This window comes from Giraffa tippelskirchi, chromosome 6, assembly GCF_054371585.1.
Source record: "Giraffa tippelskirchi isolate mGirTip1 chromosome 6, T2T-mGirTip1v1.2.pri, whole genome shotgun sequence".
Lineage (NCBI taxonomy): Eukaryota > Metazoa > Chordata > Mammalia > Artiodactyla > Giraffidae > Giraffa > Giraffa tippelskirchi.
In genome coordinates, this window is record NC_137280.1 from 115,542,300 (window position 1) to 115,559,358 (window position 17,059).

The following is a 17,059-nucleotide window of genomic DNA, read 5'->3' on the forward strand; positions in this document are numbered from 1 at the left end:
GTTGTGACCATCTGCCATCTCTCTGAAAGGTTGGTCAGTTGCTGTCTCACATCGGCATGCTGTGAGGACCTTGCATCCGTCCTGAGCACCAACCATTCCCTGACCAGACTCTACTTGGGGGAAAATGCTCTGGGAGACTCAGGAGTTGGGATTTTGTGTGAAAAAGCAGAGAATCCACACTGTAACTTGCAGAAACTGGGGTAAGTCTTCATGAATGTCTCAGCAATAAAGCAACTTATTTTCAGTGATACATTATTTGGAAAATATGAATGGGGTTACTCTAAAAAGGATTAATCAGATGGAGTTGAGGGTAGAGAATGGAAGAGACAATATCTGAAGTAGTTTGAAGTACTAGATACTACCTACTGCTAGTAAGTTTTTTATGTCTCAGTTCAGTCACTCAGTCGTGTCTGACTCTTTGCGACCCCATGGACTGCAGCATGCCAGGCCTCCCTGTCCATCACCAGCTCCTCGAGTATACTCAAATTCATGTCCATTGAATCAGTGATGCCATCCAACCATCTTATCCTCTGTTGTCCCCTTCTCCTCCCACCTTCAATCTTCCCCAGAATCAGGGTCTTTTCAAATGAGTCAGTTCTTCGCATCAGGTGGCCAAAGTATTGGAGTTTCAGCTTCAGCATCAGTTCTTCCAATGAACACCCAGGACTGATCTCCTTTAGGATGGACTGGTTGGATCTCCTTGCAGTCCAACGGACTCTCAAGAGTCTTCTCCAACACCACAGTTCAAAAGCATCAATTCTTTGGTGCTCAGCTTTCTTTATAGTCCAGCTCTCACATCCATAACTACTGGAAAAACCATAGCCTCGACTAGACAGACCTTTGTTGGCAAAGTAATGTCTCTGCTTTTTAATATGCTGTCTAGGTTGGTCATAATTTTTCTTCCAAGGAGCAAGCGTATTTTAATTTTATGGCTGCAGTCACCATCTGCAGTGATTTTGGAGCCCCCAAAATTGTTATGTCTACATGTTGCTGAATGCAAGTTCCTATGCCCAAAGCACAGTGAGGCCAAACAAATTGAAATGTTGGAGTTTGGAACAGAGGAAGATTTATTGCAGGGCCATGAAGGAGATCGGTGGCTCTTGCACTCCAAAACCCTGCACTCCATTAAGGGTTTCAGCAAAGCACTTTTAAAGGCAAGTTGAGGGAGGGATGCACTTGGTTGCTGCAAACTCCTTAGTGTTGGAATCCTTTGTTCTTGCAGTTGTCCATGTAGGGCAGGTAAAGCTTTTCTTGTAAACCTCCAGGACAAATGTTATTCTCTGTTCTGCAACTCTTTATCTCCAAATGACTCTTAAAGATCAGAGCCTTGAGAATAGGCTATTCTGTATATTTCAGGCAGTAGGAAACATTTTTTAACAATAATTAAAAAAGATAATTTATTATTATTTTTAAACTTTTTATTTTGTATTAAGGTATAATCGATTAACAATGTTGTGGTAGTTTCAGGTGAACAGTGAAGGGACTCAGCCATACAGATACATGTATCCATTCTCCCCCAAACCTCCCTCCCATCCATTCTGGGACATAACATTGAGCAGAGTTCTATGTGCTGTACAATGGGTCCTTACTGGTTATCCATTTGAAATACAGTAGTGTGTACATGACCTTCCCAAAGTCCCTAACTTCTCCTTTCCCCTGGAAGCCGTAAGTTTGTTTTCTAAGTCTGTGAGTCTCTTTCTATTTTGTAAGTAAGTTCATTTGCATCATTTCTTTTTAGATTCCACATATGAGGGATATCATATGATATTTTCCTTCTCTATCTGACTTACTTCACTCAGTATGACACTCTCTAGGTCCATCCAGGTTGCTGCAAATGGCTAAAATTAATTAATTTTTGTTTGCTTTGGTTGTGTTGGGTCTTCGTTGTTGTGAGGGCCTTCTCTACTTTTGGTAAGCAGAAGCTACATTTTACTGTGGTGCATGGACTTCTCACTGTGGTGGCTTCTCTTGTTGCAGAGCATGGGCTCTAGGTGCTCAGGCCTCAGTAGTTGCTCTGAGGTGTGTGAGATCTTCCTGGCCCAGGGATAAAACCCATGTCCCCTGCACTGGCAGGCAGATTCTTAACCACTAGACCACCCAGGGAAACCCAGGAAACATTCTTTTACAAGGGTGCAGAGCCAGCATGACTAAGCACAGTCAACAGAGCCCAAGGTTAAAATGAAAGAACTAGGTCTAATATGGAGTCAGATTTGTTCTTTCCTATTACATATATAGAGTCTAGAGACTCTCAGAGTTGAAAGAAACCTTAGGAATTGTACAGCCCAGTTCACCATTGAACAAACACTTGCTTCTAAGACATTCATGTGGGTAGGCACCCGTTTTATGTGTGAAAACTTCTAAGCATGATAGTCATTGGTGCAATGCCTACAGTTCTTATTTCTATACAGCCCCTTCTATTGTTTTGTGCATTGGTCCTTGTTCTGCTCCTCAGGGTCTGCTAAGAGATGCTGATCTTAATTCCTTAGAGGCAACACTCACACTCTAGTTCTTCTCATCTTTTAGTTGGATGTCTCTAAATATTTAACTAGGACATGGATTAGTACTTTCACCTATTTAGTTATGCTCTCCTAGGTAAGAGTTGGTCTTTTAATGTCCCTCTTTGAAGTGCAGTACCCAGACCTGAACATGACACTCCTGATGATGTGTGGTGGAACTTTCCCCTTTTGGTAGGGCACTATATTGTCAGTGGTGAGGACTGAGATTTCCTTATATTTTTGGCAGTGCATCAGATCATGAGTTCTATTGGAAGTCTGCAGGAAATAGTAACACACAACTCTGGAGGGTTTTGTAATACCAATAACCAATTTTCTGCAGACACCAGCTGGGTGTCTTACAAGTCAGTTAGATTTCGACACTAACCCCACAGCCAAGGGCTCAGTCCTACAAGATTGCCTCCCTAGCCCTGCCAATGTCAGACATCAATTTTTAGTAGTGAGTCCCAAGATTACTCACACTTCTATCTGACTTGGCTACAAATTGGGGGTTCCCACAACCCCCTATTCAGATATGAAACTTTGATAGATTGACTCACAGAAATCAGGGAGATATTATGTTTACAGTTTTAAATAAAAGATGTTATAAGGTGTACAAACAGATGAAGAGACACATAGGATGAGGTAGAGAAGAGTCTGGAGCCCAGGGGCTTCTATCTCCATGGAGTTAGGGTGCTCCATCCTCCCGGTATGTAGATGCCAGGTTGGTTAGATTCACCAACCCAGAAGGTCTCCAAAACTCATTGTCCAAGAGATTTTATAGAGCCTTCCTTCCCTCTCCTTCCTGGAGGTTAGTGGGTGGGGCTGAAAGTTCCAACTTTCTAACCACTTGGCCTTTCTGATGATTAGCCCTATCCTGAGCCAATCTAAGGGCCCCACCTTAAGTCACCCCATTAACATAAACTCAAATGTGATCAAAAGAGGCTCCTTTGATTGCCAATAGACACTCCTGAAAGTGAAAGTTGCTCAATTGTATCTGACTCTTTGCAACCCCATGGACTATACAGTCCATGGAATTCTCCAGGTCAGAATACTGGAGTGGGTAGCCTTTCCCGTCTCCAGGGGATCTTCCCAACCCAGGGATCGACCCAGGTTTCCTGCATTGCAGGCGGATTCTTTACCAGCTGAGCCACAAGGGAAGCCCAAGAATACTGGAGAGGGTAGCCTATCCCTTCTCCAGTGGATCTTCCTGACCCAGGAATTGAACCAGGGTCTCCTGCATTGCAGGCAGATTCTTTACCAACTGAGCTATCAGGGAAGCACCCAGAAAATTCCAAGGTTTTTAGGACCTCTGAGATAGGAATGAGGGACAAAGGTCAAATATATTTCTTATTGTACCACAAAAATACCCTCTGTTACATGCACTTGACCATGTAACACTGCCCTTCCGTGTTTTTTGCATGGTTTATTCTTCATTGGCCTCATAAAAACTGACAAATAGATATCAGTATCTTTAATTTAAAGAGGATAAAATGAGGCTCAAAGAGTTTAAAACCTTTGTCCAAGGACACCCAGATAAAAAGCAGTGGAACCCAATGCAGATAGAGTCCAGTGTGACCCACCAACCCCTCCCTTAACTCCAGCAAAACCTCACAATGAGTTGGCTAATAGGCTCTCTAAAGGGCTTCTATAGCGTGCTCTACCCAACCTATATGGGATCTCACATTTAGCTCTGTTAATTTTCATCTTATCTTTCTTTTGACTCATTGTCTAGGCATTTTTGCATCACGATCCTGTCAATACTACCCAGACATATAACAAGCAAACTGTAAATGTCTTCATTTACATTGCTGACATAAATACCAACTAGATCATTACTAAGTAGAGCAGAAAGGGTCTTTGCTGAGGAATAATCAGTTAGTCCATAATTAAAATCTATAAAAACAAAGCCCTGTTACCTCCCTGAGCCTCTCCCAGTCGCCCTTCCTCAGATATTGCCACATCAATTTACTAAAACAGTCTATATTCAATGCCTTCATTTCCTTCCCTTATATTATTGCTCTGCCACAGCAATTTGGCTTCTGCAATTCTTGGTTTGTCCAACAGATGTGATTTGGCTCCTTTATTTTCTAGGTACTCTGGGGGCTCAGTCATGGGTGCTGACAGCAGCAGTGACTAAAACAAACCAAGACCTTGTTTTCACAAACATTCTCATATAGAATGATGATAGACACTAGACAACACACTAGCAAAATATATATATATATATATAATGTATATATTATACATTATGTATTTTTATTATAGTTTTTATAGTTTTATAGTTTATTATAGTTTTATTATAGTTTTTATTATACTATATATAATGTATATATTATAATAATTATATATATTATATATATATATAGTATAATAAAAACTGGAGTGGCAGAGAGGGCTATGTCCTTGTCCAGGTGTTCAGTAAATGCCTCTCATGCAGGTGACATGGGATCTGTGAAGAAGCCAGGGGAAAACACTCCATACAAAGCAAATGGAAGTGAAGAGTCTCAGAGCATAAACTCTCAGTTGACCTTCAGTGATCCTATTTCTGACTCTTGTAGATCCTTCTCAGTCCTAATCCTAGTTGAAACCTGCTGCCTTTAATTCTGTTCATCTCCTCCTTGAAATCCTTTTCTCTTATTTTTAGGAAGTTCCTGGAACTTCTCTTGTGGAGACGTGGGTTCGATCCCTGGGTCGGGAAGATCCCCTGGAGTGGGGGGCATGGCAACCCAGTCCAGTATTCTATTTTTAAAAAAATAGCTAATTTATTTTAATTGGAAGCTAATTACCTTACAATATTGTGGTGACTTTTGCCATACATTGACATGAATCAGCCATGGGTGTACATGTGTCTCCCATCCTGAACCCCCCTGCCACCTTCCTCCCCATCCCATCCCTTGGGGTTGTCCCAGTGCACAGGCTTTGAGTGTCCTGTTTCATTTCGTTGAACTTGGAGTCCAGTATTCTTGCTGGGAAAATCCCATGGACGGAGGAACCTGGTGGGCTCTGGTCTATGGGGTCACAAAGAGTCAGACGCAACTGAATTGACTGATTAGCAGCAGCAGCAGCAGTCTTTCCTGCTAATTTTTATAGCTTCTGCTTCTCCGGGTTCTGCACTGACTTTTCTTCCTGTGGTCTGGGGATTTCATCATTGGTTTTCTTTTTCACTAAATGTTTCCACACTCCTTGGGAATTCTCGTATGATCCTCAGCTTTGAAAACAACCTGTATACAGGTGGCTCGTCAAACTTAGATATTGCTCTTGTGCTTTTTTCTTTTTAAATAGACTTTTTTTTATAGTCAGCTTAGATTCACAGCAAAATTTAGAGGAAGATGCAGAGATTTCCCATATCCCTCCATACCACATGTGCTTAATTTCCCCCATTATAGACATCTCCCACCAGAATGGCTGTTTGTTACAACTAATGAACCTACACTGACACATCATAATCACCCAAAGTTCATAGTTTACATTAAGGTTCACTCTTTGTTTTGTATGTTGTGTTGAATATTTAAAACATTATTTAGAAGTGTGTTGTTTAGTGTTGTTTTGGAATTTTCCAGCTATTTTTCTGTTATTTGTTTCTAGTTTCATTTGATTGCAGTATGATTTCTGTTTTGTAAGCTTGTTAAGATACATTTATAACCCAGAATGTGGCCTGTCTCGGTAAATGTTACATGTGAACCTGAAAAGAATGTGTATTCCTCTGTTGTTGGAAGTCCATTGCTGTTGTTCAGTCACTCAGTCATGTCCAACTCTTTGTGACCTCAAAGACTGCAGCACACTAGGCTTTCCTGTCCTTCACTATCTCCCAGAGCTTGCTCAAAGTCATGTCCATTGAGTTGGTGATGCTATCTAACCATCTCATCCTCTGCTGCTCCCTTCTCCTCCTGCCCTCAATCTTTCCCAGCGTCTTTTCCAGTGAGCTGGCTCTTTGCATCAGGTGGCTAAAGAATTGCAGCTTCAGCTTCTGTCCCTCCAATGAGTATTCAGGGTTGTTAAATTAGGGCAAGAAGGATGACCCTCCCCTTACCCTGGAATGAGAGTGGTTATGAGTGTGGGCTCTGAAGTTGGACAGCCTGGGTCTGAAGCCCAGTCTGAATCTATTCTTGACAAATATCAAATACACAACATATTAACTACAGTCACCATGCTGTACATTGTCTCCAGCACTTACTCATCTTAGGACTGAAAGTTTGTACCCTTTGATCAGTATCTTCCTTTACCCCCATCCCCCGGTTCTCTGGTAATCCCCATTCTACTCTGTTTACTATGAGTCTGACTTTTTTTTTTTTTAAGATCTTTGGCTTATATCACTTAGCATAATGTCCTCTGGGTTCATTCATGTTGTCACAAATGGCAGGATTTTCTTCCTTTTTAAGGCTGAATAATATTACATTGCATATATATGTGTATATACACCACATAGTCTCTGCTTCCTATGTTCCCCCCTGCTTTCTTTTAGTTAGTGTTAACATGGTATATCCTTCTCTATCCCTTTACACTTATTTTATTTTTTTTATTTTCTATTCCTGTACTTTTAAACTGTATGTGTTTATTTTTAAAGTAGATTTCTTATAGACAATATACAGTTGTGTCTTACTTTTTTGTTCACTCTCTGATATATGCTTTTTAATTGGTTCATTTAGATCATTGATAATCAAGTTAATTATTGACTTAATTGAACAAATATCTCATATTTGTTCCTGTTTTCCATTTGTTGCTCTTGTTCTTTGATCTTATTGTTGTTTTCATCTCCTTTTCTGCCTTTTGTGACTTTATTTTTTATTTTTATTTTTTTTAATAAATTTATTTATTTTAGTTGGGGGCTAATTACTTTACAATATTGTAATAGTTTTTGCCATACATTGACATGAATCAGCCATGGGTTTACATGTGTTCCCCTTCCTGGACCCCCCACCCACCTCCTTCCCCATCCCATCCCTCTGGGTCATCCCATTGCCCCTGCCCTGAGCATTTGTCTCATGCATCAAACATGGAATGGTGTTCAGTTTCACATATGATAATATACATGTTTCAATGCTATTCTCCCAGAACGTCCCACCCTCACCTTCTCCCTCAGAGTCCATAAAATTGTTCTATGCATCTGTGTCTCTTATTCTGTCTCGCATATAGGGTTATCGTTACCATCTTTCAAATTCCATATATATGCATTAGTATACTGTATTGTTGTTTTTCTTTCTGGCTTACTTCACTCTGTATAATGGGCTCCAGTTTCATCCATCTCAGTAGAACCGATTCAAATGTATTTTTTTTAATGGCTGAGTAATATTCCATTGTGTATATGTACCACAGCTTCCTTATCCATTCGTCTGCTGATGGACATCTAGGTTGCTTCCATGTCCTGGCTATTGTAAACAGTGCTGCGATGAACATTGGGGTACACGCGTCTCTTTCAATTCTGGTTGCCTCGGTGTATATGCCCAGCAGTGGGATTGCTGGGTCATATGGCAGTTCTATTCCCAGTTTTTTAAGGAATCTCCACACTGTTCTCCATAGTGGCTGTACTAGTTTGCATTCCCACCGACAGTGTAAGAGGGTTCCCTTTTCTCCACACCCTCTCCAGCATTTATTGCTTGTAGACTTTTGGATAGCAGCCATTCTGACTGGTGTGAAATGGTACCTCATTGTGGTTTTGATTTGCATTTCTCTAATAATGAGTGATGTTGAGCATCTTTTCATGTGTTTGTTAGCCATCTGTATGTCTTCTTTGGAGAAATGTCTGTTTAGTTCTTTGGCCCATTTTTTGATTGGGTCGTTTATTTTTCTGGAATTCAGCTGCAGGAGTTGCTTGTATATTTTTGAGATTAATTGTTTGTCCGTTGCTTCGTTTGCTATTATTTTCTCCCATTCTGAAGGCTGTCTTTTCACCTTGCTTATAGTTTCCTTTGTTGTGCAAAAGCTTTTAATTTTAATTAGGTCCCATTTGTTTATTTTTGCTTTTATTTCCGATATTCTGGGAGGTGGGTCATGGAGGATCCTGCTGTGATTTATGTCAGAGAGTGTTTTGCCTATGTTTTCCTCTAGGAGTTTTATAGTTTCTGGTCTTACGTTTAGATCTTTAATCCATTTTGAGTTTATTTTTGTGTACGGTGTTAGGAAGTGTTCTAGTTTCATTCTTTTACAAGTGGTTGACCAGTTTTCCCAGCACCACTTGTTAAAGAGATTGTCTTTTCTCCATTGTATGTTCTTGCCTCCTTTGTCGAAGATAAGGTGTCCATATGTGCGTGGGTTCATCTCTGGGCTTTCTATTTTGTTCCATTGATCTATATTTCTATCTTTGTGCCAGTACCATACTGTCTTGATGACTGTGGCTTTGTAGTAGAGCCTGAAGTCAGGCAGGTTGATTCCTCCAGTTCATTCTTCTTCCTCAAGATTGCTTTGGCTATTCGAGGTTTCTTATATTTCCATACAAATTGTGAGATGATTTGTTCTAGTTCTGTGAAAAATACCATTGGTAGCTTGATAGGGATTGCATTGAATCTATAGATTGCTTTGGGTAGTATACTCATTTTCACTATATTAATTCTTCCAATCCATGAACACGGTATATTTCTCCATCTGTTTGTGTCCTCTTTGATTTCTTTCATCAGTGTTTTATAGTTTTCTATATATAAGTCTTTTGTTTCTTTAGGTAGATATATTCCTAAGTATTTTATTCTTTTTGTTGCAATGGTGAGTGGTATTGTTTCCTTAATTTCTCTTTCTGTTTTCTCATTATTGGAGTATAGGAATGCAAGCGATTTCTGTGTGTTAATTTTATATCCTGCAACTTTACTATATTCATTGATTAACTCTAGTAATTTTCTAGTAGAGTCTTTAGGGTTTTCTGTGTAGAGGATCATGTCATCTGCAAACAGTGAGAGTTTTACTTCTTCTTTTCCTATCTGTATTCCTTTTATTTCTTTTTCAGCTCTGATTGCTGTGGCCAAAACTTCCAAAACTATGTTGAATAGTAGTGGTGAAAGTGGGCATCCTTGTTCCTGACTTTAGGGGAAATGCTTTCAGTTTTTCACCATTGAGGATAATGTTTGCTGTGGGTTTGTCATATATAGCTTTTATTATGTTGAGATATGTTCCTTCTATTCCTGCTTTCTGGAGGGTTTTTATCATAAACGGATGCTGAATTTTGTCAAAGGCTTTTTCTGCATCTATTGAGATAACCATATGGTTTTTTTCTTTCAATTTGTTAATGTGGTGTATTACATTGATTGATTTGTGGATATTAAAAAAACCTTGCATTCCTGGGATAAAGCCCACTTGGTCATGATGTATGATCTTTTTAATATGATGTTGGATTCTGTTTGCTAGAATTTTATTAAGGATTTTTGCATCTATGTTCATCAGTGATATTGGCCTGTAGTTTTCCTTTTTTGTGACATCTTTGTCTGGTTTTGGAATTAGGGTGATGGTGGCCTCATAGAATGAGTTTGGAAGTTTACCATCTTCTGCAATTTTCTGGAAGAGTTTGAGTAGGATAGGTGTTAGCTCTTCTCTAAATTTTTGGTAGAATTCCGCTGTGAAGCCGTCTGGTCCTGGGCTTTTGTTTGCTGGAAGATTTCTGATTACAGTTTCGATTTCCGTGCTTGTGATGGGTCTGTTAAGATCTTCTATTTCTTCCTGGTTCAGTTTTGGAAAGTTATACTTTTCTAAGAATTTGTCCATTTCTTCCAAGTTGTCCATTTTATTGGCATATAGCTGTTGGTAGTAGTCTCTTATGATCCTTTGTATTTCTGTGGAGTCCATTTTCATTTCTAATTTTGTTGATCTGATTCTTCTCCCTTTGTTTCTTGATGAGTCTGGCTAATGGCTTATCAATTTTGTTTATCTTCTCGAAAAACCAGCTTTTAGTTTTGTTGATTTTTGCTATGGTCTCTTTTGTTTCTTTTGCATTTATTTCTGCCCTAATTTTTAAGATTTCTTTCCTTCTACTGACCCTGGGGTTTTTCATTTCTTCCTTCTCTAGTTGCTTTAGGTGTAGAGTTAGTTGATTTATTTGATTTTTTTCTTGTTTCTTGAGGTACGCCTGTATTGCTATGAACCTTCCCCTTAGTATTGCTTTTACAGTGTCCTGTAGGTTTTGGGTTGTTGTGTTTTCATTTTCATTCGTTTCTATGCATAATTTGATTTCTTTTTTGATTTCTTCTGTGATTTGTTGGTTATTCAGAAGCGTGTTGTTTAGCCTCCATATGTTGGAATTTTTAATAGTTTTTTTCCTGTAATTGAGGTCTAATCTTACTGCATTGTGGTCAGAGAAGATGGCTGGGATGATTTCAATTTTTTTGAATTTACCAAGGCTAGATTTATGGCCTTGTAGTGTCCTTCTTTGTCCCTTTTCACATCCTTTATTTTAAAGTCTATTTTATCTGAAATGAGTATTGCGACTCCTGCTTTCTTTTGGTCTCCGTTTGCATGAAATATGTTTTTCCATCCCTTCACTTTCAGCCTGTGTGTGTCCCTAGTTTTGAGGTGGGTCTCTTGTAGACAGCATATATAGGGGTCTTGTTTTTGTATCCATTCAGCAAGCCTTTGTCTTTTGGTTGGGGCATTCAACCCATATACATTTAAGGTAATTATTGATAAGTATGATCCCGTTGCCATTTACTTTGTTGTTTTGAGTTCGTGTTGAAACATCCTTTCTGTGTTTCCTGTTTAGAGAAGATCCTTTAGCATTTGTTGGAGAGCTGGTTTGGTGGTGCTGAATTCCCTCAGCTCTTGCTTGTCTGTAAAGCTTTTGAATTCTCCTTCATATCTGAATGAGATCCTTGCTGGGTACAGTAATCTGGGTTGTAGATTATTCTCTTTCATTACTTTAAGTATGTCCTGCCATTCCCTTCTAGCCTGAAGGGTTTCTATTGAAAGATCAGCTGTTATCCTTATGGGGATCCCCTTGTGTGTTATTTGTTGTTTTTCCCTTGCTGCTTTTAATATTTGTTCTTTGTGTTTGATCTTTGTTAATTTGATTAATATGTGTCTTGGGGTGTTTCGCCTTGGGTTTATCCTGTTTGGAACTCTCTGGGTTTCTTGGACTTCTGTGACTATTTCTTTCCTCATTTTAGGGAAATTTTCAACTATTATCTCCTCGAGTATTTTTTCATGGCCTTTCCTTTTATCTTCTTCTTCTGGGACTCCTATGATTCGAATGTTGGAGCGTTTCATATTGTCCCAGAGGTCCCTGAGGTTTTCCTCATTTCTTTTGATTCTTTTTTCTTTTTTCCTCTCTGCTTCGTTTATTTCCATCATTCTATCTTCTACCTCACTTATCCTATCTTCTGCCTCCGTTAGTCTACTGTTGGTTCCCTCCAGAGTGTCTTTTATCTCCTTTATTTCATTATTCATTCTATATTGACTCCTTTTTATTTCTTCTAAGTCCTTGATAAACATTTCTTGCATCTTCTCAATCTTTGTCTCCAGGCTATTTATCTGTAACTCCATTTTGCTTTCAAGATTTTGGATCATTTTTATTATCATTATTCTAAATTCTTTTTCAGATAGATTCCCTATCTCCTCCTCTTTTGTTTGGTTTTGTGGGCATTTCTCATTTTCCTTTACTTGCTGAGTATTTCTCTGCCTTTTCATCTTGTTTAGATTGCTGTGTTAGGCGTGGCCCTTCTGTATTCTGGTAGTATGAAGTTCCTCTTTATTGTGGAGGTTCCTCACTGTGGTTGGGGTTGGACAGGTGGCTTGTCAAGGCTTCCTGGTTGGGGGAGCTTGTGTCGGTGTTCTGGTGGGTGGAGCTGGATTTCTGCTCTCTAGAGTGCAATGGAGTGACCAGTATTAATTTTTGAGATGTCTATGGATTTGGTGTGCCTCTGGGCAGCCTGTATATTGATGCTCAGGTCTATGTTCCTGCGTTGCTGGAGAATTTGCGTGGTATGTCTTGCTCTGGAACTTATTGGCTCTTGGGTGGAGCTTGGTTTCAGTGTATATATGGAGGCTATTGGATGGTCTCTTATTAATTAATGTTTCCCCTGGCTTTCAGTCTTACTCTTGCAGTAGCCTCAAGACTTCTCCTTCCATACAGCCTCAATAATAAAACTTTTAGGTTAATGGTGAAAAGATTCTCCACAGTGAGGGATACCCAGAAAGGTTCACTGAGTTACATGGAGAGATGAGGTGGGGGGGGGCGGTTTGAGGTGACCAGGAGGGGAAGAGGGGAATTCAAATGTGGAGAGAGCAATCTAGCCAGTAAGCACTTCCCTCTGTGCTTTCCATAGTTTGGAACCCTCAGAGTGGTTCACAGAGATACATAGAGAAGGGGGAGGAAGGTAATAGAGGTGAGCATGAGTAGAAAGGGAGGAATCAAGAGGGGAGAGAGAGATCTGGGCAGTATCCTGTTCCTGAAGTGTTCTCCGGTACCCAGATCACCCTCAGAGATTCACAGAATTGGGTTGAGAAGAGAAGGAGGAGGGTGGGAGATAGAGGTTCCCTGGGGGAGAAGAAAGAGCATCAATAGGGGGAGAGAGTAATCAGGCCAGTGATCACACTCCTGAGTAAAAATGGGTCCTAAAGATTGGGTTCTTAAATGTACAAAATTGATATCAAATATGTAAAACAAAGATTAAAAATCTAGAGTAGAGGTTAGACTCTTATAAAACTTACAATATAAAAAAAAAGAAAAAAGGAAACAGTGTAAAAAGAAAAAAAACAGTAAAACAGTAAAAAAAGAAACAGTAAAAAAAGTAAAATAGGAAAAAAACATTAAAAAAAGAAAACACAAAAGGTATAAGATATATGTATGTAGTTTGCTTCAAAAATAGGGTTTTTTTTTTTTTGCAAGTTAATAGTGGGTTATGAAAATGAAAGTTAAAGGTGTAATAGAGGACTTGAAGAAAAAGGAAAGAAGAGAAAAAAAATTTTTTTAATTTAAAAAAAAATTAAAAAAAAAAAAATAATAATAGTAAAAAAATATATATCCCGGACTTTCTCTGGAGCTGTTGTGAGCAGTGTGGGATCTGCTCAGTTTCAGATAGATCCTTATTCCTGCTTATACTTTTCAATATCTATAGGTCCTTTTCAATGCAGTCGGTATTAACTACAGGGATTTTAATCTGTTGGCCTGTCCCTTCCAAAGCGCTTCCCTCTGTTTATTTGGCTTCTGTTTGGAGATCTCTTCAGTATCTAATTTCCGCCCTGCAACAAAGGGGTGGAGGTGGTCTCTTTAGGTTCGCTTGTTCAATCGTGCTGTGGGGAGGAAGGAACACTGCAAACCTGGCGTGTGTGTGGTGAGCTCGCAGTGTCTCGGCCGCACTGGGTTCGCCCCCGCTCACGGCGTGTGTGCTTTCCCCGTCTACCCTGCTCAGGCTTCAGGTTACTCAGCCAGGGAGTGGGCCGGGGAGTGGGCCCTGAGATGCGTGCACTTCCCAGGTCTAAGCCGCTCAGGTTCAGGCTCCCGGTTACTCCACAAAGGCGCAGACTCGGTTTCGCCCACAGGCTTGTGCCTTTCCGGTCGGAGCTGTTCAGACGGCCAGGAGTTTGGCGAGCGCGCTCCCCCCTGTTGGAGCGGTGTGGCTTATCACCTCCCTAACTAATCAAGTTAATTATTGACTTAATTGAACAAATATCTCATATTTGTTCCTGTTTTCCATTTGTTGCTCTTGTTCTTTGATCTTATTGTTGTTTTCATCTCCTTTTCTGCCTTTTGTGACTTTAATTGAACCTTTAATATAGTTCCATTTTGCCTCTTTTTTTTTTTTTTTTTGGCCTTGCTGTCCAGCTTGTGGGATCTTAGTTCCCTAATTAGGGATTGAACTTGGCCCACGGCAGTGAAAGCACCAAGTCCTAATCACTGGAAGGCCAGGAAATTCCCTCCATCCTACTTTTAAAAAACTTTTCTTAGTGGTTGCTCCAGAGTTTTCAGTACATATTTACAACTAATATACTTTAAAATGACCCTATACAACATTTACAATATGACTATTTTATAATAACAAAGTAATTTTAATTCCTTCCTTCCTTCTATCCTTATATAATTGCTGTCATTCAGTCAACTTATGAGTGTATATATACACATAAATATAAATAATTGAATACATTATTGCTATTATTTTTAACATGATGCTATCTGATCAATTAAAAACAAGAAAAGTAAATTTTTATTTCATTTTCACTTGTTTCTTCTTTGGTGTTCTTCCTTTTTTTTTTTTTGGCTGCACATCTTTTGCATGTTGTTTTCTTCTCTCTAAAAACTTAAGAAAATTTCATTTCTTGTGAGGTGTTCTACTGGCAACAAATTCACTGAATTTTTGTTTGTCTGCGAAACTATTTCTCTTTCATTTTTGATGACTGATTTCAAAAGGCACAGAATTCTAGGATTTTTTTTTCCCTCAACACTAAATATTTCAGTCCACTCTTTTCTTGTTTACAAGGTTTCTGATAATAAGTCAGTTGTAATTCTTATCTTTGCTCCTAAATAGATAAAGTACTTCCCCTCACTCTGGCTTCTTTCTGGATTTTTCCTTTACCTTTGATCTGTGTTCTGAAAATGATATGCCAATCTGTAGGATTTTTTTTTTTTCCATTTTTTGGTATTTATCTTGCTTGGTGTCTCTGAACTTCCTGGATCTGTGATTTGGGGGAAATTCTTGGTCATACTCCTTTTCTGTAATTCTTCTGTTCCTTTCTTGCCTTCTTCTAGTATTCCCATTATGTGTATCTTACACTCACATGACATCTTTTATAGCTATTTCACAGTTCTTGGATATTCTGGGTGTTTTTTTTTTTTTTTCTGTTTACTTTTGTGTTTTGGAGGTGTTTATTGAGATATCTTCAAACTCAGATTTTTTTCTCAGCCATGTCCAGTCTACTACTACTAACAATTAAATGCCATTAAAGGCATTCTTCTTTTCTGTTACAGCTTTTTTTTTTTTATAAATTTACTATTTGTTTTATCACTAGTATTTCTTTTTGTTTCCTTCTTGGAATTTCCATCTTTCAGCTTACTTTGCCTGTCTGTTCTTCCACACTGTCTACTTAATCCATTAAAGCTCTTAGGGTATTAATCATAATGATTTTAAATTCCTGGTCTGATAATTTCATATTCCTGCCATCTTAGACTCTGGTTATGATATTTTCTCTGTCTCTTCAAACTTTATTTTTTTGCCTTTTAAAATGTCCTGTAACTTTTTCTTAAAAACTGAACATGTTGTACTGGGTAAAGGGAACTACTGTAAATAGAACTTTAGTAATGTAGTAATGCAGTCTGAGGAGAGAGGAAGCATTCTATAGTCCCATGATTAGGTCTTAGTTTTAGTAAATTTATACCTCTGGACTGTGACTTTTCAGTGTTTTTCAACTGCATCTCAGTTTTTTCCTCCCTTCTCAACAGAACAAGATGGCCAGAGAGGGCTGAAGCTGAATATTTTTCTTCCTTAAGGTCAATTAGACTAATAATATCCCAGCAGGTTAGGCTTTGTGTAACTAGTTTCTCCTGAGGACAAGTATAGGTGAAAGGAACAGAGTACTCTGTTATATATGTAGGTCTATGTTATATATGTATATAGACATACCTCTATTTTTTTAATCTCCACTTTATTATGCTTCACAGACATTGCATTTTTTACAGATTGAAGGTTTGGGGCAACCCTGTATTGAGTAAGTCTTATTCACACCAGTTTTCAACAGCATTTCCTCACTTTGTGTCTCTGTGTCACATTTTGGAAATTCTGTCAGTATTTCAGACTTTTTGATTGTTATTATCTTTATTACAGTCATCTGTGATCACCAATTTTTGATATTTCTGTTATAAATGTTTTGGGGGCACCACAGACTACATCTATATAAGTCAGTGAACTTAATCAACAAATGTATGTGTTCTGACCCATGTCTCTCCCTGTCAATGGGCCCGAGACACAATATTGAAATACATCAATTAATAACCATACAGTTCTTCTAAGTGCTCAAGTGAAAGAAAGAATCAACTGATGTGGCAAACCTCATTGTTGTCTCTTTATAAAAATTTTATTGAAGTATAACTGATTTACAATGTTGTCTTAATTTCTGCCATATAGCTAAGTGACTCAGTTATACATATATATGCATTCTTTTTCATATTCTTTACCATTATGGCTTATCACAGAATACTGAATATAGTTTCCTGTGCTATATGGTAGGACCTTGTTGTTCACTGTTGTCTTATTTCAGGAAATTGCCATAGCCACCTTAACCCTCAGCAACCACCACCCTGATCAGTCAGCAGCCATCAACACTCAGTCAAGGCCTCCTACCAGCTAAGATTATGACTCACTGAAGGCTCAGATGATGGTTAGCATTTTTCAGTAATAAAGTATTTTTTAATTAAAATATATATGTTGTTTTTTTAGACATAATGCTATTGCAGACTTAATAAACTATAGAATAGTGTAAAAGTAACTTTTATACGCACTTACTGTTGTGCTCAGTCGCTCAGTCATGTTCCACTCTTTGTGGCCCCGTAGACTGTAGCCTGTGGGATTTCCTAGGCTGTAATACTGCAGCAGGTTGTCATTTCCTCCTCCAGGGGATCTTCCTGACTGGGAAACCAAAAAATTCATGTGACTCATTTTCTG

The 17,059-nt window shown here is 38.8% G+C and overlaps 1 protein-coding gene across 8 annotated transcripts in view; it reads left to right on the forward strand.

Moving 5' to 3' along the window:
- Positions 1-17,059, forward strand: part of NLRP3 (NLR family pyrin domain containing 3) — a 101,557-nt gene that overhangs the window by 65,887 nt on the left and 18,611 nt on the right. For all 8 annotated transcript variants that reach the window (XM_081502084.1, XM_081502085.1, XM_081502090.1 and 5 more), the window contains one exon: positions 30-200. In XM_081502084.1, the coding sequence (XP_081358210.1) occupies positions 30-200 (171 nt within the window). The remainder of the gene's footprint in view (positions 1-29; positions 201-17,059) is intronic.